The sequence below is a fragment of the Triticum dicoccoides genome, chromosome 3B (genome assembly GCF_002162155.2).
Source record: "Triticum dicoccoides isolate Atlit2015 ecotype Zavitan chromosome 3B, WEW_v2.0, whole genome shotgun sequence".
Lineage (NCBI taxonomy): Eukaryota > Viridiplantae > Streptophyta > Magnoliopsida > Poales > Poaceae > Triticum > Triticum dicoccoides.
Genome location: NC_041385.1, coordinates 826,206,866 through 826,230,134, shown reverse-complemented (window position 1 = coordinate 826,230,134; position 23,269 = coordinate 826,206,866). Strand labels below are relative to the sequence as shown.

Sequence of the window (23,269 nt, the reverse complement as noted above, 5' to 3'; positions counted from 1 at the left end):
ACGGTTTTCCTACAAAACGTAGGATCGAAAACCCACTCGGCGTCCGGCTGTACCACACGCCGACTCGGACAGGTAGTTCTCGATGGATCAGTGCTACTTGCTATATAAGCTTGGATCCCTCCATCAAACCAAGGCATCCAACGCAGGTACTAATTAACCAAGAGTCCAACAACACGTAGGTACGCCAGTTTGATCCAAGAGCCAGCGATAGAAGCTAGCAAATCGACGACATGAGCCGCCTCCTCAAGACCACCGTCACGCTGATCATCCTCGTCCTTCTCCTCATGCCCGGGGCCTTAGCCGCCACTAGCTTCGATGCCTCACGAAGCCAACAGCTGCCGCTGCCGCGAGGGACGGTCAAAGGGCCGGAGAGCGTCGCCTTCGACGGACTGGGCCAGGGACCCTACAGCGGCGTCTCAGACGGCCGGATCCTCAAGTGGAACGGCGAAAAGCTAGGATGGACTACCTATGCATATGGACCCGGGTATGATAGCAAGACATGCACGCCGTCCAAGTTCAGCTCGGAGACTGAGAATGCCAGGGAGAGCCGCTGCGGCCGCCCGCTTGGCCTACGGTTCGACCAGAAATCGGGCGACCTCTACGTGGCCGACGCGTACAAGGGGCTGATGCGGGTAGCGCCGGGCGGCGGGGAGGCCACCGTGTTGGTCAACCAGGTTGACGGTTATCCTCTGCGCTTCACCAACGGTGTTGACGTTGATCAAGTTACAGGAAAGGTCTACTTCACCGATAGCTCGATGAACTATCAAAGGTCGCAGCATGAGATGGTCACTCGCACAGGAGACTCGACGGGCCGCCTCATGAGCTACGACCCACGGACATCGGATGTCACGCTGCTCCAGGCGGGCATGACGTACCCCAACGGCGTCGCGCTCAGCACCGACCGCACCCACCTCGTGGTCGCATCTACTGGACCATGCAAGCTACTGAGGCACTGGATCAAAGGGGTCAATGCAGGCACATCCGAGCCTTTTGCCGACCTGCCCGGCTATCCAGATAACGTGAGGCCCGACACCAAAGGAGGCTATTGGGTGGCGTTGCACCGCGAGAAGAATGAGTTGCCCTTTGGTCGTGATAGTCATCGTCTCGCTGTCAGGGTCGGTAATGATGGGAAGATAGTCGAGGAGATGAGAGGGCCAAAGAAGGTGAGGCCCACCGAGATTATGGAGAGAAGCAATGGCAAGATCTACTTGGGTTCGGTAGAGCTTCCTTATGTCGGCGTTGTTAAGCGCAAGTAGAGAACTATTGTAGTAGATGCATCGGATGCCTTTTTGTTTCTTGTTCTTACCACCTAATGTAATTCTCCATTTGTTTATTTTTTTGTCAGACGGACTATTGTAATCCAGATTTTCTACCAGCAAATAATTATTTGTTCTTTCCTCCATATTAACGTGTATAAAAGCTAAATTCTTCCTATAGAATTTGCTCCTGTTAAGGGCCAACCTGCATGCTATTCCTAGCGATAGAGTAGGGACGCACCATGCACTCATGGATTGTTCCCTTCACGTAAACACGCAAAGTCCAAGTTTGGAACATGTATGCGCTCTGTTCTTTTCATTAGCAGAGTTGCAGTGGCCGGGGACAGTGTCCCAGCACATAAATGAAGTGCACGCCGCACGTCCATTGCATGTGCTCGGCGGCCAAGCCTTCAAACCAGAAATCCTCTTCCTCTGTTTCTTTGTTTTGACCAACGTACCAATACTATGTATGTGTACTCAATCAACATGCATGCGATGCAATGCCCCCAACCAACATCTCCTGCATGCTTCCATTGGCGGTTCCGCTACAGCTCCTTGCCCACCTTCCTGTCGCACGCGTGCCTGATGCTGTGCTGCGCCCAAATGCTCCACTACCCTTGCCGCCTCCACCAACTCCAAGACCGACACCAGCAAACGCGCCGATGACAGCTAATGATCGTCACGGCGTCGAAGGTGCATGGGCTGATAGTAACAAACTTAAGGCGCTCCGCGACTACCGCCGAGCACGCGAACTCTGTTTCAAGTGCGGGGAATGTTGGGGCCACGATCATATGTGCCCCACATCAGTGCAGCTGCATATTGTTGAAGAACTGCTCGAGCTCTTCGGTATCGACGCAGGCATCGACACTTCACCGACGCCTGAACCAGGGGCATCTGAAACTGTCATGGCTATCTCACGAACAGCACTGTCGGGCGGAGTTTCAGCTAAAGCTTTCCAACTCCGGGCTTGGATACAAGGGCATGAGGTATTGGTACTAGTCGATTCAGGCAGTACCACATCTTTTGTGGATCAGACGCTAGCCAAGTCGCTGGACGGAGTGACATCTCTGGCACGCGCGTGCACGGTGCGCGTCGCCGACGGCGGAGAACTCACATGTTCTTTTGCAGTTCCCCGGTGCACCTGGTACTCTCAAGGCCATGAATTCACCACCAACATGAAGGTTCTACCATTGGGTACTTATGATGCCATTTTGGGCATGGATTGGTTAGAGGAAAACAGCCCCATGTTTGTGGATTGGCGAGCAAAGCGCATTGAAATCCATGCTGCCAATCCAACAATTTGTCTGCAAGGGCACGACGCCCAGTCCACAGTTCGCCACACAATCAACAGCCTGCACCTTCAGAGTCTGATCAACAATGAAGCAGTCACACATGTCATTTTCTTGCACTCGGTCACTTCTGAAGAAGAACTCCTGCAAGCCATTCCTGATTGTATCCGACACGTATTGCTCCATTTGAGGATGTGTTTGGGGAACCAACTGAGTTACCACCGTGGCATTCCTGTGATCATCGGATACCCCTCATCCCAGGAGCACAGCCGGTGAACATTCGTCCGTACGAACATAAGCTAGAACACTAGACTGAAATAGAGAAACAAGTGGCAGAACTGCTCTGCGCCAGTATCATTCAGAAAAGCTCGAGCCCTTTTGCTTCTCCTGTTATCTTGGTCAAGAAGAAGGATGACACTTGGCGTCTCTGTATCGACTAAAAATATCTCAATGCTCTCACCATCGTGGGGAAGTACCCGTTTCCGGTCATTGAAGAATTGCTGGACGAACTTCATGGAGCTCAGTGGTTCTCTAAGCTTGATCTCCGAACGGGATATCATCAGATACGATTGGCAGAAGGCGAAGAATTTAAAACAGCATTCCAGACTCACTTTGGGCATTTTGAGTTCAAGGTGATGGGCGCTGGACTGGCTGGTGGACCAGGAACATTTAATGGCGCAATGAACACTACCTTGCATCCCCTGCTCAGAAAATGTGTCTTGGTGTTCTTTGACGACATTCTGGTTTTCAGCAAGACCTTGGAAGATCACAAGCAACATCTGAAGGAGGTTCTTCAGCTGCTGAGGCGTGATCACTCAAAAGTTAAGCGATCCAAGTGTGCGTTTGGTCGACAACAGCTCACATATTTGGGGCATGTGGTCAGTGCTCAAGGGGTGGCTACAGAACCAACCAAGATCCAAGCAGTTCAACGCTGGACAACACCTGCCAATGTCAAGGAAGTGCGTAGCTTCTTGGGGCTTGCAGGGTACTACCGCCGATTCGTGCGCAATTTTGGCATCATTGCGAGGCCCCTATTCCAATTACGGAAGAATGGGGTCCCATTTGTTTGGACACACGACACCGACACAGCTTTCCAACTTCTCAAGCAGCAGTTGATATCGGACCCCGTTCTCGCCCTGCTAGATTTCTCTATGTCGTTCTCTATTGAGACCGATGCAAGTGATAAAGGAGTGGGAGCAGTCCTCCATCAGAATGGGCACCCTATCGCATTCATGAGTAAAGCTCTGTCCCCTCGCTACCAAGGCCTATCAACATATGAGAAAGAATATCTCGCGATCATTGTAGCGGTCGACCAATGGAGGCCATACCTGCAGCACTCGGAGTTCACAATTCATACGGATCAATGCAGCCTTATTCACTTGGAAACACAATGGCTCACGACTCCCTGGCAGCAACGAGCTTTTACTAAGCTCTTGGGACTGAACTACACTATCCTTTACAAGAAGGGGAAAGAAAGCTCAGCCGCAGACGCCCTGTCGCGAGCCAACTTCTCTGAATCACTAGCAACCATATCCTGTTGTAGACCAGCGTGGCTCGAGGATATTGCAAGCAGTTACAACAGTAATCCCCAAGCCCAACGGCTGCTCGAACAATTGGCGGTCCGCGACGATCCCAAAGGAAGATTCTCATTGCACCAGGGGCTCCTTCGATTCCGCAGCCGCATTTGGCTCGGAGGAAGCACTGCCATACAACAACGCATATTGGCGGCGTTTCACGACAACCCTATGGCGGGTCATTCAGGGTTTCCGGCCACATATCGTCGGATACGCCGACTGTTTGCATGGCCCTAGATGAAGCTGCAAGTGCAACACTATGTCACGGCGAACAGCACCAGCGGCTACCTACTTTCCCTTTCCCTTGTTCTTGTGTTCATCCTGCACCGAAGAACTCCTACCAATTCTTGTAACCTCCTGTACCTAAGCTACTACTTCAGAGAGCTAAACCAAGAGAGGATCAGTGTAATCTTAACACTCGCCGGTTGACGGGTTAGCCAGCGTGACAGCACCACCTGGCTCCCTATCGTCGCAGAGGCATACGAGGCCGTTGCACGTGGCGACCACGTTCACCCGTCTGTAGCGCCAGGCCGTGGTGTCGTCGAGCTCACGCCACAGCTCTGCGCGGCTGCCCTCCAGCGACAGGAAGTGTACTCCGTCCAACAAGCCCGTGCTCTCAACGACGAGGATCCTGTCGCGCCTCCGCATGTCCACCGCCGAGCGCTCGTCGATGGTGTCCCGCCACAGACGGCAGACGAGGCGGATACGACGGCGGGCGTTGGTGGGTAGCCGCGCCATGATGTCCGTCAAGACGTCTGTGGGCACATCGAACACCATGGCCTTGAACCCTTCATGATGTTGTATTGTTCCTCTCATGAATCAAGTTTAGGACCTGGCAACAGAAGAAAGACGACGGCGAGGATGTTGTATCGTTCCGCCAATACCAAGGGTATGTTTACCTGATTTCATAGACTTTTTATTACCTAAATAGCTACCATGATCTATACGGATCCGTTTGTAGTACGTTCGATTTAGTGAAAGCTGAATAAAACTGTTGCTTATTGATTGTTTGGTGCGGCATACAAGAGTATATAAGAGGGTACAAACCGACTTGGGGTAGGGGTACAAAACTGAATTGGACTAGAAGTCGTATACCATAATGACTACTCTAACATCCCCCCGCAGTATCAACGGCAGGCTCGACAACGTTGAGACTGAAACAGATATCTTGAAACGGCTTAGTAGGCAGTGCCTTGGTGAAAATGTCAGCAAACTGAGCCGTAGAGGGAACATGAAGCACCTGAACCTGACCAAGAGCAATCTTTTCATGAACAAAATGAATATCAATCTCAATATGCTTTGTGCGTCGGTGTTGAACTGGATTGCCGGTCATGTAGACTGCCGATATGTTGTCACAGTAGACAATGGTGGCCTGCTCAATAGGCCTGTGTAGCTCAGAGAGTAACTGCCGAATCCAGATTGTATCTGCAACGGCATGTGCCACGGCGCGATACTCAGCCTCGGCCGATGAACGTGAGACTGTAACCTGTCTTTTCGAAGACCAAGAAAAACACAAAAACCGGAAGTGGACCTTCGAGTGTCAGGACAACCAGCCCATCTGCATTAGAGTATGCGGTAAGCGAGTTTGGAGAAGAATTATTGAGGTGGAGACCATGATTGAGAGTTCCTTTTAAATACCGAAGAATGCGTTTAACATGATTATAGTGAGGAACCCAGGGATCATGCATATAGAGACATGCTTGTTGAACAGCAAAGAGATTTCAGGATGAGTACTGGTGAGATATTGGAGAGCACCTATGAGGCTACGATAGAGAGTAGGATCGGAAAAGGGTTCACTGGTAGCCGAAAATTTAAAACTAATATCGACAGGAGTGCGAGATGATTGACAGTCAAGCATACCAACACGATTAAGAAGATCAAGAATATACTGACGTTGGGAAAGAAAAAGGCTGGAGGAATCTCGAACAACAACAATGCCTAAGAAATGATGAAGGAGTCCTAGGTCAGTCATAGAAAATTTAGATCTAAGAAGAGAGACAATATGATCTAAGAACTTTTGAGAGGATGCGGTAAGAATGATATCATCTACATAGAGAAGTAAATAGGCAGTGTCAGAAGTTTGATGATACACAAAAAGAGAGGTGTCGGAGAGAGATGGAGTGAAGCCTATTTTTGAATGAAGGAGGAGAAGCGTTGAAACCAAGCTTGTGGGGCCTGTTTAAGACCGTAGAGATATTTCTGAAGAAGACGTACATGAGTTGGAAAGGATGGATTTTCAAAACTCAGAGGTTGCTGGCAGTAGACAGTTTCTTGAAGGGAACCATGGAGGAAAGCATTTTTAACATCAAGTTGGTGAATAGGCCAGGAAGACGAGACAGCAACACTAAGAACGGTGCGAATGGTGCTAGGTTTAACAACAGGAGAAAAGTTTTCTTCGTAATAAATTCCTTGTTGCTGAGAAAAGCCACGACAAACCCACCTGGCTTTATATCGTGAGAGGCTCCCATCGGAGTGGAACTTTTGGCGAAAAATCCATTTGCCAGAAACAACATTTGTATTGGGAGGACAAGGAACAAGTTGCCAGGTGTTGTTTTGAAGTAAAGCATTATATTCTTCTTGCATGGCAGCGGCCCAATTGGGATCAAGTAGAGCAGTTTTGTTATTCTTTGGAAGGGAAGTGAGAGATACGGAGGTATGAAGGTTTAGGCGGTCTTGGGGTTGATGAAATCCTGATTTGGCCCTAGTACGCATGCGATGATCATTAACCGGGGCTGCTGTAGGAATAGCACGAGGGGGTATGGTGGTTACTGGTGAGTCCGGCGCATCGGAAGAGTCGGACGAAGGAGTAGGGCTGGGTGGTGGAGTGGGAGCAGGGCTGGGTGGTGGAGTGGGAGTAGGATCCGGGGGTGTTGGGGAGGGAGCATGGGTCGAGGGTGTTGGGGACGTCTCGGGTGGGGTGAGGTTAGGGTTGGGATCAGCTATGGTGGGTGTTAATGGTGGTGGTGGTATGTTGTGTTCGGCAGGTACGGGAGTATATACTTGGGAAGGACGGGGAGAGGGGGTGGTTGCGGAGCTAGGGGTGTTGGATGGTGTAGGAGTGCGTTGTGAGGAAGGAAAAATGTGCTCAACAAACATGACATGACGAAAGACATAAACGTGTCCGGGTGTGAAGGTCGAGACAGCGATAGCCTTTGTGCTCGTCAAAGAAGCCGAGAAAAGCACATGGGATAGAGCGTGGTGACAATTTATTTGCAGAAGTGGCGTAGGCATTGGGAAAACAGAGACGGTCGAAAACACGAACCGCGGAGTAGTCGGGGTGGGAAAGAAAGAGGGAATAATAGGGTGTATTGTTGGGTTTAGTTTTAGAAGGTCGAATATTTAGAATTAAGGTGGCCATGTGGAGGGCTTCAGCCCAAAACTTGAGAGGCATAGATGATTGAATGAGGAGAGTGCGAATTATATCATTGAGGGTGCGAAGAGAACGCTCGGCTTTACCATTTTGAGGGGAGGTGTAGGGACATGAGAACCTAAGCAGGATGCCATGTTGTAAGAAGAAAGTACGATTTTTAATGTTATAAAATTCGCGACCATTGTCACATTGGATAAAGCGAATTGGGACGGAAGAAGTGAACAGACACATGGCGTTGAAAATTAAGAAAAAGAGAATGGACCTCGGATTTGTTGCGTAGAGGAAAAGTCCAGACAAAGTGAGTGAAATCATCTAGGATAACAAGGTAGTATTTAAAACCCGAAACACTTGCAATGGGAGTGGTCCATAAATCACAATGTATTAATTCAAAGGGATAAGTGCTACAAGAACTAGAGGAACTAAAGGGAAGACGCACATGTTTGCCTAATTGACATGACTCGCAAAACACAGAATTATGAGAATCCCTATTACATGGTATGGTAAATTCACTAAGCATAGAAGCTAAGACGGCAGGGTTGGGATGGCCCAAGCGATGATGCCAGAGATCGACGGAGGCCAGCATGGATGTTGGAGGGGTGGCGGCAGGAACTCCATTAAGAGAATAAAGATCTCCGGAGCTATTGAAGCGAGCGATCTCGGCCTTGGTCAGGTAATCCTTCACAGATAAACCAAAAGGGTCAAATTCAGCCGAAACTAGATTGTCGCAAGTAAATTAGCGAACAGAAATAAGATTTTTAATGAGGGCGGGTGCAACTAGAACATCGCGAAGTAAAAGAGGTTTAGTGGAAGAGGGAAGTTGAGCCTGACCAACACAATATATAGGAATAGATGATCCATCTCCAAGGGTAATGGAAGGGAAAGGAGATTTAGTGCAAGATGATAACCAATTACTAGATGCAGACATATGACTAGAGGCCCCTGAATCAAAGATCCAATCCGTACCTGAGTTTCCTTGTGCAGCAAAGTTATTCATGGCCTGGAGAAAAGCAGCTCGATCCCAGCTCGGCGTCGCAGGTGAGGGTGGCGTCGGGAGCAGTGCCGGCGGATACGATGGTGAAGGCAGTAGGGCCGGCTGGGGAGTGTAGTAGGCGCCGCTGTTGGTGGAGTAATGACCATAAGGAGCATACGTCGGGACGGCGTGAGAGGCATTGGCCGGCTGTGGTGGTGGTGGCGTTGGGAGCAGGGCCGGCTGAGGTGTGTAGTAGGCGCCGCCGTTGGTGGTGTAATGACCATAAGGAGCATACGTCGGGGCGGCGTGATAGGCATTGGCTGACTGTCGGGGGTTGAGAACCCGGGAGCACCAGTAGGCGGCCGAAGGCCGGGTTGCCAGGCACCTGAGTATGCCGGCGGAGCACCGAGGGCGGACGGAGCGGACCAGGGCATGGGCCATGCCTGAACGAGCCCTGTCCAAGGATCATGAGGAGGCCCCCATGCAACCGTAGATGGAGCACTGGTGGGTGGTGCAGGACTCGGTGCTGGTGATGTCGTAGGTGGAACCGAACGAGTCGATGGCGGCCTGTAGATAGGGTTTTTGCCGCGGTAGTTTGGACTAGGACGCCACCCTGGGGGCGGTTGAGCAGATGATGATGCGGACGACCCGGCGGCAGGAGCCGGCATCGAAGGCGGTGCAGGTGTAGACAGCGGAGGACGAGCCGCAGCATGAAAGACCTTGGGGCGAGAGTCCTTGCAAGCTTGTGTTTCCGCCGCGAGTTGTAGCAGGGAACGAACTTCAGCGAAGGTAGGAGGAGGCCGTATCATCGGTATAAACGAGGCTTGCTTGTCAAAGTCTTCGCTGAGGCCGACGACGACGATGTTGATTAGCTGTGAGTCGCTGATTGTATCGCCGAGTTCGCGGAGCTCATCACCAATGGTCTTAACGCGCTGGCAGAACAGGTTCACCGGGGCGTCTCCTTGCACCATATTGCGAAGCTCGGTGTGGAGAGCGTTTTTCCGAGCGTCGGTGTTGCTTTGGAAGAGCTGACAGAGGGAGTGCCAGATGTTGGCAGCGGTGGCACCGTCGTGATCGAGCATGTTGAAGATCTCGGTGGTGATGCGGGTGTAGAACCACTGGACGATCGCGAGATCGTCTTTCAACCATTGCGGATCGTTGGGGAGGGGAAGACAGTTGGCGGCGACATGCGAGCGCAGGTTGAAGTGGCCGAGGTGGAGATCGAAGAGATGTCTCCAATGGTAGTAGTTGTGGGCGGCGAGATCAAGAACTATGGGGATGTAGGGGCTGACGTTGGAGATTGTGTCAGCAAGAGATATTGGTGCGGCGAGGATGGGTGCAGGGTAGTTTTGTGGATCTATGGTGAGGGCCGAGAGAGAAGCGGCCGCGGCGTTGGCAGCCTTGGCGATGAGCGCGGCCCGACGCTCGAAGTAGCCGGGCGGCGGCGGCGGCGGTGGCGTAAGCGGAGCCATACCCTAAACCCTGGGACCGGTATCTGATACCATGAAAGCTGAATAAAACTGTTGCTTATTGATTGTTTGGTGCGGCATACAAGAGTATATAAGAGGGTACAAACCGACTTAGGGTAGGGGTACAAAACTGACTTGGAATAGAAGTCGTATACCATAATGACTACTCTAACATTTAGGACCTGCCAACAAAAGAAAGACGGAGACCGAGCCAGGGACTCCGCCCCTAATTTGACGCACCAGTTTGGACATCACAGCGATTTTTTTCAGTTCGCTCCCTCAGCTTCTTAACTTCGTTTTTTCATAATGCACGAATTATTATTTAACTATTATATGATTTTTTTCGTAAATGTACTTACGTTTTTTCAATTTTACAAGTACTTTAAAAAATATGTGGTCATTTTATAAAATAATAAATGAGTGCTTTCGAAAAATGTGTGATTTTTTTAGAAAAATGTATAATTTTTAGAAAACTTTGAACGAACAAATATGCAATCCATAATTAATTTTAAAATATGTACCATGCAATAAAGATGTTCATCATTTATCCAAGATATGTGAACTGTGTATTCAAACTGCACATGTATTTGCAAAAGTATTCATCGAGTATAAGAAAGCAAATTCATGTACAAAAACTAATGTTCACCGACTATTAGTGTACGAACCTAACATGTGAAGTAAAAAGGAAATGGAGGGAGTATTGGTGTGCACCTACTAGGCCGACTTCATAGAGATTAAACCCTTTGAGTCGAAGAGTCATGTGACGAACGTTTATGTGCTCACCTGATCCAACTCACCAAATCATGCCGCTTTAACAATGTCAATGTCCTTTAAGATACTAAGCCATTTGTGGTTCATGTCCGCCTTATGGGTGGCAGCAAGAATATCCTCTCGCGGGAAATATTTCGCTTGCAACAGATGTGCAAAGGGGACTCCGGAGCTTGTGGGGGCCACCTGCAGGCTTGTCTTGCCAACATGGCGAGATTGAACGAGTGCAGGTCACTGAACCGAAGCCCACCATCCTACTTTGGCAGCTTCATCTCCTTCAAGCCAACCCAGGTGAATCATGTGATCATCATCCTTCTATATATGACCACCATTTTTAGGTCATCCTTAATTATCACATTTTGGTCAACATACCGTGGATAACTAGTAGTAATTAATTAGTGCATGTAAATATAATCATGGCATTTCATGAAAAACTGCAATCAACGCATAAATTAAGAATATCACAATTCATGGCACAAATTAAGAATATCATAATACACACCATAAATTAAGAATACCATAACTCACGGCATAAAGTTAGAATATCATTACTCGAGTACCAAAGTAAATTCTAAGTAGTTAATCAATGCGTCAATCAAATCACATTACTATATAACAAAGCCAAACGCCAACGACCAATTCATATGTCACTACGTCGTTAATTAGTGATCTAGCTAGTTAAACAATCTCCATCGAGAAAAAGTCTAGCCAACAATGGCCATCGGGCTCCGGCCGTCCTACCTCTGCCTATGCACCTCCTTCCTCCTGGTGGTCGCCTTAGCCGGCACACGGCCGGCGGCTGCCCAATGTGAGAAGACGGTGGCGGCGGTGCCGGACTGGTGCACAAAGCAGTTCTTCAAGGCGGCCTCCTCGGGCGCCAAGGGGGACGAATTCATCACCCATGAATGTTGCCTGCTGCTCGGTTGTGTCCATGAGTCAAACTGCGACAGCATCCTCCGTGGCTTCTGCCCGGCTCCGGACGCCGATGAGTGCCCGGTGCCACCCGTCGCACCAGCTGTGTCGACAGGAGCGGCTAGCTAGCTAGACGTACATATTTTACAGTGTCCTAGATGAATAACCGGCCCGTGTACTTGTTCGGCGTGCATGGTTGCAATGGATATTTTTTTCCGGTGTGATCCATTTGATTCACATTTCTGCATCGTTGTGTTGATGCCATCTGTCTTCGCTGCTTTCCCTGGAGTAGTCAAAGAAGCTGCCATCAGTTGTCTTGCTTATTTTCATTGGAAACCTTACTAAAAACAGTCACAATGACAATTTCCATGTTCTGTCAGCCTACATAGCCACGTTGCACTCAAAAGGCAAGTGCAAAATCCCTGGAACGAAATGACACGTGGACTGTAATGTGGCTCTTGTTAGTTTTAGAAGATCGTTCGTCATTAACAGAGGAGAAAATCGATCAGATCTGAGTAGGTAGAATCCAGGAGGACGAGTATTTAAAAAAATATCATTCTTGGGGTTTGTGTCCCTCTCAACCAACACTTTCTTAACAGTGGCAAAAGACTACCCCATTTATTTATTTATTTATTTTTGCAAAAAATTAACAGATGCGTTTGATGACCGGTTAAGATGATTTAAGCGTGTTTATGATAGGCGAGTCAGACCCGTCAAGGCTAACGTGGCAGAAAAGTCAACTCCGCTTATTTCGACCATTAAGTTGACAGTTACAACTGATGGGCCACACACGTCAGCATCAACCATCTTCTTCCTCCTTCCCTCCCTATCTATTTGACAAACACCTCATCTGCATCTAAGGGGAGCAGGGGAGCTTCGGCGACGCGCCGGTTACTAAAGATGCCCACGCCGCTCCTGATCGACCAAGATGGTTCACGAGACCTCTCGCACTTACCGCTCTAGCGCACAAACAGCATGGAGCAGGGGTGAAGCCAAGATAAAAGGCCACCAGGGTCAACGCGAACATGTAGCACAAATTAATGTATGCCTCAAAAACAAAGAAGCAATAATAAAGGGCTGAAAATTGTGTGCCTCGTATTAAGTAAGATGTCTATAACTAAATCTCCTTCTCATCCCGTGTCTCAGGCACGTCACAGATATCTCTGAACCTGCAAATCTTTGTTGCCGAGAATGGTTTTGACTTGATTAATAAAACAGCTAAAATTAGGTAACTGTGACATAGACGGTGTTCCCCAAGTTTTGATACAACTCAAAGACAACTCAAATACTAAAACGTGCGTATTACTACGTATTACTAAACAGTAAAACTAAGCTAGCTACGCCCACTCACAGCGATTCAACATTGTCAACCGTCGGATCCATGAACAAACGCACCAGATCCACAAGTCGTCCACAGCACCACTTACGCCTCACTCGCGCATAACCCGCCGTGCGAAACAACCGACTACCGTAATCAGGGCCGCTGCTCCGCGAACCGTATTGGGAGCTCTCTCGTGCACTGGGCCGTGACACCTGACCAGCAGATTGGACGGCCCAATAGAAACATCACTCCAGAGTCGTAAAATAGCGACCTCAGACCATTGGCGGCAGATTCATGGCGATGGCACTCGGCTGCCCCCTTCTGTAATTCTTGCTGGTTGTGGAGGTCCCATACTCCTCGTTTGCCTCGATCTCTCCACGCCGGATTGCAGGCTGTGGTGACTATGCGTGGTCCATTTTCACAACATCCAACCCTAGGCCCGGCGGACGGGCCGCCGTTATGTTCGGGCTGCTGCTGGTGCTGGTAAGTACATGTGCAACGCTCTCACCACCACCCACCTTGAACAGAACACGAGTGCAACAATATGCCCGGGCTCCTGTACCTTGTTCGTGGCTGCTGTTTGCTAGATGTCTCTTAATATGTGATCCATCCTGCTCTCACCACCACCCACCTTGAACAGAACACGAGTGCAACAATATGCCCGGGCTCCTGTACCTTGTTCGTGGCTGCTGTTTGCTAGATGTCTCTTAATATGTGATCCATCCTGAACTCTAGCACGTAGGAAGTGGCAAGAAATTTACTGCCAAATTCGTGGTTCAAATTCTTTCATTTAGAATCCTTGAAACTCATCTTTTTTTATAATAAACACTTGCAACGTCTCTAATCCTATTATTTGTATCATATTGATATTGCAAAAAAAGCTATTTCAAATAGTGATTTATTCATGGGTCTTTCCCATGTAATTGGCCCATGGTCGCCCAAGGTTCAGGCTCATCAGTATTAGAAATTCCACATCATTAAGGCATGATTTAATATATTTCTTTAAATTCTCAGTCTGATACATTTCATCTAGCCTTCGAGGGTGTCCACGTATGTCATAGAGTAAGGATCGTGTTTCTTACATGTACTCTAGACTAATATCATCTATCTAAGTACCATTTATGCTTGCCCATGTTAACTTGAAGCTTAAGATATTATGCCCTTAATAATGATACAAGAACTAAATATAAGCTGTTTAGGAATGGTTACAGGCTTTATGGGTTTATACCAACTAATCTCGAGTAGTTCATTGGAGCAGTCGCCATGCGCGAAGTGCGGCATCGCAAGCTGCCACGGTCCGTGCGCCTCTATGACGAACAGGAGACTCCACCTCTCGTCCACCTACAGGGCCAAAACCGTCATCGAGCCACCGTCGTCGCCCACCGCGACGCCCATCATCCTGTGCACCTTCGCCAGGCGAGTGTGGGATGACTTAGTCGGAGCCATGAGGGGCCCACAAGGTACTTGGATGCGCCCAAGTGCCTTGTTGTCTCCTCGTTGCACATCTGGTCTCATCCCGAAGCTTGCAGGGTCTCTCTTGTCTAGAAAGAAATCGTCAAAAAGTTTCGGGGTATTTGAACTTCGTTTGGTACCGATTTCCTGAAAAACCAAAAACAGGCAAAAAACAAAAACTGACACTTGGCACTAAGTTAATAGGTTCGTCCCAAAAAATGATATATAATTTCATATAAAACATCCAAGGTTGATACAATAATAGCGTGAAACAATCAAAAATTATAGATACGTTGGAGACGTATTAAGCACCATGCTTCTTCATTTTGATAGAACACATATGCTGACCTGGTATGGTTCACTGGTGCTGGGCGTGAGATCGGACTAGACGATGTCCTCTCCGAGGGCGACAACTCGGGCATGGGGTTCCAACATGTCCCTTGTCGATGTCATCCATGGAGGGCACCTGATGTTCGGAATCAAACAAATGAATAAATAAGGCAATATGAGAGAAGGAAGGAGAGGAGGGGAGAGGGATCAAGGGAAGGGAGAACCGGAAGACCACCACCACACATTCAATATAGTGAACAATAGACTTTCTGTTCTTAGCAAGTTAAGGAACTCACGTAAAGACATGAAAAAAAAAGTAAAATCACCACAATCAAAAGATTGTGGTGGCCAAAAGACCACCATGACAGACAACAAGACCACATAATAAAGCCATGAATGATAGGCTCGACGGCCAGCAACACAACCGGCCACGGCTCGAGAGCCAGAACCACAATTTTCAGCCAATCCATTGGTATCGCGCTGCGAGGAATAAGAAGAACAAGTTGAACAGGGGCACAGAGACACGGAGAACAAGGACTTACAAGAACCGGAGATGTGGTAGGCATTACCACCTTGGTTGCAGCCAAACCATTGTCATTGTGTTGCGGGGAAGCCGAGGTATAAGCGTGTAATATTTGCATATACTATGGATAGCCCAAAATTGTCAACCTGGCCAGGACGGACGAAGGTGAGCAGAACATCAGTAGTGCACTCCAATCGAGAGGGCCAACCCATAAAATTCAAAATCTCAAAGGGCACATGAAGTATGTTCTGGAATCAGAAATGGACACACATTGCCGCAGCTATCTTACAGTGGGTTCTTGAGCAAACATCTCCCTTGGTATCAAATGACCGCCCATTGTCGCAGCTATCTTACGGTGGGTTCCAGATGTTGTCCATGCAGACCACAATCTGCATCCGCTCCTTGACTACCTCCGAAGCTCCGCGCCGACGCTGGAGCAAGCGCCGACGCAACGGCGGAGCCCAAGGACACAGGCCCACCACGAGGAGGCCGTCGCCGCCACGCCATCCTTGTTTGAACAGATTGGTTTCCAAATCCATCCCCAACCATAGGATCGACGGCCTCGTCAGGGAAGGATCCGAATAATCTTTATTCAGCGATGTCATCATTATCGTCGAAGCAAAAACAATGAACAACCTAAAAACCTAGACTACAAGGGAGTAAAAAACAATCCACAGAATCCGACGACCCCCCTCACCACCGGAGGGGAGCCGCCAGAGAACAACGTTGGAAGATCGGCCTCCCTGGCGGCGGCTAGGGTTCTAGAGCCGCAGGGACGAGAGGAAAACAACGAGTCATTTTACATTGAACCCTATAACTTGCCATGGCATGATGGCCAGCATAAGATTCACCACGTACGGCATACCCTACAATTGGCAATAAATATATTTTCGCTTCGAACATCTAAATTTGTGGAAGAAAGAAAACAAGACTAGTCTGACTTTGGCATTGCCACTGCATACCCTAATATTGTCATGTTATAACTAAAATCACACTAAATGATATGACTCGACAATGCTAAGTTGCATCACAGTTGCGATATCGAGACAGTGATGCATACCTCACTGCAAATAAAGCTCATGGAAATCTTTAGTAACCAAATTTTGTCGAAACAAGAAATGACAGAGTTGTGCGTCGGCAGAAAAAAATACTCCCTCCGTTCCATAATGTAAGAGGCTTTTTGACTCTACACTGATGTCAAAAAACGTCTTATATTATGTGACGGAGGGAGTACCTAACTGCGAGTACTTCCGGCCACGATGACGACGATGGAGGCAACAAGCTGTACGTGCAAGCTAGTCTCCGAAGCAAGCAGGCTAGCAGGTGGATCGATTCTTCTGCTCCCGTGCACGGTACACGTGAAGGTAGCTTGTACCGTTGTACTGTACCACGTGCTAGCGAACAACACGCACGTACACCGGCCACCTTTTTTTTTTTGCTCGATCGATCCACGAGCGTGCGTGCAAGAAACGGTTTGGTGCGTGCGTAGCAGAAACGGTTTTCCTACAAGAGGTAAGATCGAAACCCACTCGGCCTCCGGCTGTACCACACGCCGACTCGATGGATCAGTGCTACTGCTATATAAGTACATACCAACTTATCTCAAAAACATGTTGAACTTTTTCAAATACACGTTAAACATTTTTAAAGTAAATCATAAACATATATAGAAAATATACGAAAAAATTCTAAATAAACATTTCTAGACTGAAATTAAACTTTTTTGTAAAACACGCACACATTTCTTAGTGTTTATGAACATTTTTTAAGGGCACAAACGTTGTCTGAATGGTACAAACATTTTTCAAAAATTGTGTGAACGAAATTTAACATTTCATGAACATTTGTTTGAATGATACGAACACGTTTTAAGAATTACATGAAAAAACTTTTATGTTATCATGAATTGTCTAAAAAAATATCATTAACATATTTTTGAATATGTCGACATTTTTTAAATTTCAAACATTCAGACATTATTAAGAAAACTGGTGAGCCAAATTTTACATTTCATGAACACTTGTTTTAGACATGTCCTGAAACATATTTTTAAACATGTGAGCACTTTTTGGGATGAAACTGATATATTTTATGAATATGCTAGTTTTATTTCAATGTCATGGAATTTTAATAAAAATATCTTGAATATATTTTTAAACATGCCACCCATTTTCAAATTACAAGAAAATTTATTTTGAATGATAAGCACATTTTCTTAACAATTGTTTACATTACAAGAACATTTTCTAATGTGAAGTGAACTTTTTCAAAATTTAAGAAATATAATTTTCTGAATATATTAAAAAATAAAAATAAACAAAAGTGGAAAAACTAAATGAAGCAAACCTGCTAACCGCTTGTGAGCTTAGGCAGAGCTAGCGAATGAGTGCTGGTCTGGCCCATTAAGGAGGCGCTTGAGGCGACGCCAGGTACCGCCTCATAGGAAGTGGGGAGCTCCTGTTCAGCGCGTAAGGCGCCGGCTAGCGATACTGGCGCTCGCACGCCTCGTGTAAAAACGCTCGAAAATATGGTAGAGCACGGATTCGATCTCTGACCGCGTAAAAACACTAAAAAATGTGGGAAATCCACACCAGCACATACGAATGTGCGGTGAACTTTCTAAAAATTTAAGAAAAAATTGAATGTATTTAAAATTAAAGTATAAACAAAAGTTGAAAAAATAACTGAAAATAAAAATAAACGAAGCAAACCTACTAACCACTAGTGAGCGTGAAGCAGCTAACGAATGAGTGCTGGTCTGGCCCATTAAAGAGGCGCTTGAGGCGACGTCAGCTACCGCCTCACAGGATTCGGCGCATAAGGCGCCGGCCAGCGATAATGGTGCTCGGACGCCTCGCGTAAATACACTCGAAAATGTGGTAGAGCCAGGATTCGATTTCTGACCGTGTAAACACGCTCGAAAATGTCGTAAAGCCAGATTCGATTTATGACGGCACGTACCCAAACCTTCGAACACAGCCTATAGGACAATCTCCCTTAGTTGTTCAGTCTGAGGACAAAAGGACCTTATAATATACCTAGCCTATTATGCATATTATTTTATGATAAAATGGAAAAAATAAAAAGTGAATGCACAATATAAAAACGTGAATTTGAAGAAAGTTAATAAAATTTAAAAGGTTCGCACGGACTGAAAGAAAATCGTGAATGTGGGAAATCTTCACAAATTTGAAAAAAGTTCACAAAATTTAGGATGAATTTCATGAAATTTTGAAAAAAAGTTCACAAATTACTTTATTGATTTTGAAAGAAGTTAACCAATTTTGAATAAAAGTTCATTTATTTTGAAAAAAATCAGAAAATCTGAGAAATAGTTCACGGATTTTGAAACAAAATCATCAATTTTGAGAATAGTTCATCAATTTAGAAAAAGTTCATCAAAACTGAAAAAAAATGATTTGAAAAAAAGTTCATCGAATTTGAAAAAAAAAGTTCACCGATTTCGAAAAACAATTCATTGAAATTGAAAAAAGGTTCATCAAATTTGAAAAGGTTCATCGATTTGAAGAAAACATTCACGTACTTGCAAACAATTCATCTACCTGGAAGAAGAAAAAGAAAACAAAAAAAGGAAAAGGAAAAGAAACAAACTCTAGTTTACCACTTCGCGCTTGGTCCCTATACCAGCTTACCTTGAAGACGGAGGTTGCTGTTTCGAATAACCAACATCTCTCTTTTTTTCCCTTAAAAAACACGTTAGATGGGCCGAACCCAACTAGACGCGCCCGTCAGGCGCCTGTTAGCGAACGGGCGCTAAAGTGCCAAATAGGATCCGCCCAGGAAGTAGGACATAGCCGCACCTGGTCTAGATGGTGCCCGTCGGTTTGTTCACGACATTCACCTGGGTTATAGCGACAGGGCCGGGCCAGCAAAATTGGGGGCCCTCTGCGAAAAGAATGGGGCCCTTTCACTTAAATGAACTAACGAGCAATTATAATGTATATGATATAATATCTTCCCTAACAATTGGGTATATAAAAAATCATACATATTCATACGATAGCATATATCAATTGAAGATTATGCGTCAATGTTTGGCAATTAGACGAACCGTCTAACACACCTATCGCTCGGGATATTCCCCACGGAATGACCCGGCTAGGTGGAAACGGCCCCGCCAGGAGCCCACCGGCTCATGGGTCACTTTGGCCCGTCGGATCAACATTCATGAGGGAGGCCCTGAAGACAAAAGCACGACTTGTTAGAGGCCGGCTCATGGAGATGTATGATGGGCAGGCTTGACCAAGGCCCAATGATGAAGCTTCTCCTTGCTTGGGATATAAGTAGAAAGCAGGATAGAACATGGGTCGTAATACGACCAGGACTCTATTGTAAACCTAGGGTCTCAATCTATATATAAAAAGGAGCCCTGGGACAAAAGGACTAAGTTACAGTTAATCGAGAGCCGGGTTAGCGAATCCACATCCTTATAATCGAGGTTTCTAGCAATATCAATTAAGAAGGAAGTAGGTCTTTACCTCCAGTGTGAGGGGTCGAACCTAGGTAAACCCGTGTCCTTTGTTTTTGATCAACCCTTCTCAAGCGACCACCTAGTTGCGATGACCTCTAGACCTAGTCATTTCTCAAGGACATCTGTCATGACAAAACCATGACACCTAGTCTCGTGTTCTGTCTGGTTGAACTGTTATACTGTGATATTTAACCGAGGAGGCAAGAACCTATCTCTCTAATGATCCCTGCCAAAAGTTAATACACAAATAGGAATCAGGAGCAATTTTCCTCCTGGAGAACCCAAATCACAATAACTACGTATATATCGTATTGATAACACAATAGCTAGCTAGCAGATAGCTAGAATCACAATAGGTATATCATAGCTAGCGTAGCGGATAGCATTAGATACTCTCATGACTTATGGCAGCAGTCAAGGAGTTGGAAATGGAAGAGGCGTCAAAAGACAGCCAACAAGTATATCGTCGAAACTTCGTCTCTGAGAACCCAGGATCACGAGACTATGAGAGGAATAATCGATGGATCATGGATGCGAACCAATGAGGGATGTAATTCTTGTACCTGTTGTCGTGTCACCCGTCGCGGCATCGCCGGATCTAGATGCGAACCAAGATCACGCGCCGTCCGGCTTCCTCTGGATGCGATCAATCCTTGCCTCCCTGGTTCGCCATTCGGTTTCATTTCCCATCGAGTCGAACCTGCGTCCTGCGATCGAGGCATCGAGCATAGGAATTTCCTATTGGCCGCTCATTGCGGCAAACTACAGGCGCTTCGCACAGGGCGAGCGACCGAGCGACTCTTTCTGGGCCGGCCCACTTACGTAGATAGCTTAGGAATTACCCATTCCGGTTTTGGGAGACTTCTAGAAAGTTCTCCGAACCGGGTTTTATTATTTTATTGTTTTTCACTTTTTTTTCACTTTCATGTTTCTTTTTTTTTCTTTTTTGTTTCCTTTTCATATTTTTTTCTTTTTTGTTCTTTTCTTTTTAAACATTATATTTCTTTTTTCAAAAAATGTTCATAGTTACAAATTTTTAGGATTTTTCAAAAAAGAAAGGAAATGTTCTGATTTGTTCAAAAACTGTTTGGATTTTTAAAATTCTATCGTAACTTCCAAAAATGAATGAAAGTTTCAAAAAATGCTCGTGTTTTCAAAATTTGTTCAAAATTTCAAATATGTTCATGTTTCCATATTTTTGTTCATAAATTCAGAAAATGTTCGGGAATTTCAAAAAATGTTCGTGTTTTTAAAAAAACTTATGTAAAAAATGTCCCTGTTTTCAAATGATGTTCACGTTTCAAAAAATGTTCAGAATTTTGAAAAACTGTTCACGCTTCTCCAAAATTGTTCAACAATTAAGAAAATGTTCCCATTATAAAAATTGTTCATAATATTTCAAACTATCTCACAAATGCAGATATTGTTCATGTTTTCAAAAAATGTTCATGCATTTCAAAAAGTACTCAACAATTCAATAAATGTTCCCATTATCCAATCTTGTTCTCGAAATTCAATAAATGTTCGAGTTTTTCAAAAATGTCTGGGGATTTCAGAAAATGTTTGAACTTTAGAAAAATTGTTCCCATTATCAAATTTTTGTTCTCAAAACTCAATAAATGTTAATGTTTCGGCAAATGTTCAGGAATTTCAAATTTTGTATCTGTTGAAAAATGTTCACGCTTTTCTTTTATTTTTTGAAATGTGAAAATTTGTCCGGTTGTTCAAAAATTTATCGGATTTCTAAACATTGCTCTCTTTTTTCAAATATTGCTCATTGGTTAAAAAAGAATCACAATTTCCATGGAAAGTTCAAAAAAATCAAAAACTGTCTGGATTCTGCAGTGGTATGAGTTATTATACTAGCACACTCCAGTTTTTACACAAACGGATGTTATCTGAATGGTTAGCTCCTGTGGTACACAACATGGAGGTCCAGAGTTCAAAACCTAGCAAGATCTGTGTGCTTCCTTATTTTTTTCACATCGCTGCCTACTTATTTTTTCAACATCGCTGCCTCTATTAGGCCGGCCCAGTAGGAAGGTGGTTGTTTGAGGCAAAACGCGTCGAAGGCTTGACTCAGGCGCCAGCACCGAGCGGCCCAGTGCCCATCCTGTTAGCAACCGTCCACTGCTGGGCCTTGGGCCGGCATCAAAGGAATAAGTCCAACGTCCATGCCAGGGAAGCCAGCTACAAATACCTGAAGGAGTGGGTCGTGCAGGTCATCCGGACGGATCACGGCAAACGGCGGCTTCCTCCTCCCACCTCGGCTCTCAACCCTTCCTCTCTTCAACTTGTGCTTGTACCTGGCTTGTAGTTCGATCCAAACCTTCGCCTATTCCATGAATTCTGATATGCTAACGCATCCCAGGAAGAATATCAAAGTAACAGAAAGAAAAGCAACGACTTGAGAAGGGGAGTCAGAGTCGAAAAGAGGATTCCTCGCTTCTTTCTCTCATGCAAAACCGTGCATGAGACTTTCATCTCGCACGGCTCCTAAGTGATAAAAGAAAGAAGAACTCGTCTTCTCTCTTTTTTGATTACCTTCCTCGCGTATGTATAAGACCGAATCCATTCTTTCTCGAAATCGATTTCGAAAAAGAACTACTAATCCTTAACTTTTCGAGGAATCCTTCATCAGTGGTTGTGAATGACTGACTTTTTCAATCCTTTCGACCTTGGTTCCGTAGGAGCAAGTCAGAAAGGTTGAGAAATAGAACCATCTGATTTGATTCGTTCCCAATAGCCATGAGATGATCATCTTAGGGTGATCCTTTTGTCAATGGATGCTCCTATTACACTCATAATCTCTGAAGGATGAGAACCCCTTCAACCCTTTGAGCGAAATGTAGCAAAAGGAAGGAAAATCCATGGACCGACCCCATTGTCTCCACCCCGAAATACATAGGCCTATAAAATTTTTGGGGCCCCCGAAACTTATGGGCCCTGTGCGGGCCGCACAGTTTGCACATCTATGGGCCCAGCCCTGCATAGCGAACATATAGTTTGCTTTTCTGACGGTCCAAGCAATTAGCCCGAGGTGTCAGTGAAAGCTCATATTTTTCGCTAAACTAGATAATGCGTGTCCTATCACTAAAATAAATAATTGTATGTGTGCTGCAACAGGGCCTAAGTATTCTATTGTGTGAGCATGTGATTTACCAACCCATATTAATTGTGTTGTATAAATATAAGTGTTTTACAGGGTTTTATAAATAAGTGTTTACCAAATAAAATCATGTCTGTGGTTTACCAATCAAAATAAATTCTAGAACTTTGTTTACTAAGCACTTATTGGTTTATCAAAGAAAACTGGTGGAGAAAATAAGAGATAGGAGGACAAAATCAAAACAAAAAAGACGAAGAGGGAACATACTTAAGGTTAGACAAATGAGGACAACACACTAAGGGCATATTCCCCACAAAATAAAATAAAAAATACTAAGGGCATCTCCAAATCACAGGGATTTGGATCATTTGCCGCACTTTACGTGGGGTTTGATGGTTTACCCTAGGGTTGTCTAAATGGCTAGTGCCCTCGGC

The 23,269-nt window shown here is 45.9% G+C and overlaps 1 protein-coding gene across 1 annotated transcript; it reads left to right on the top strand.

Moving 5' to 3' along the window:
• Positions 1 to 230: 230 nt before the first annotated feature.
• LOC119280182 (protein STRICTOSIDINE SYNTHASE-LIKE 10-like) lies at positions 231 to 1,256 on the top strand. Its single transcript, XM_037561129.1, has one exon. The coding sequence runs from the start codon at positions 231 to 233 to the stop codon at positions 1,254 to 1,256; it is 1,026 nt and encodes a 341-aa protein (XP_037417026.1).
• Positions 1,257 to 23,269: the final 22,013 nt, after the last annotated feature.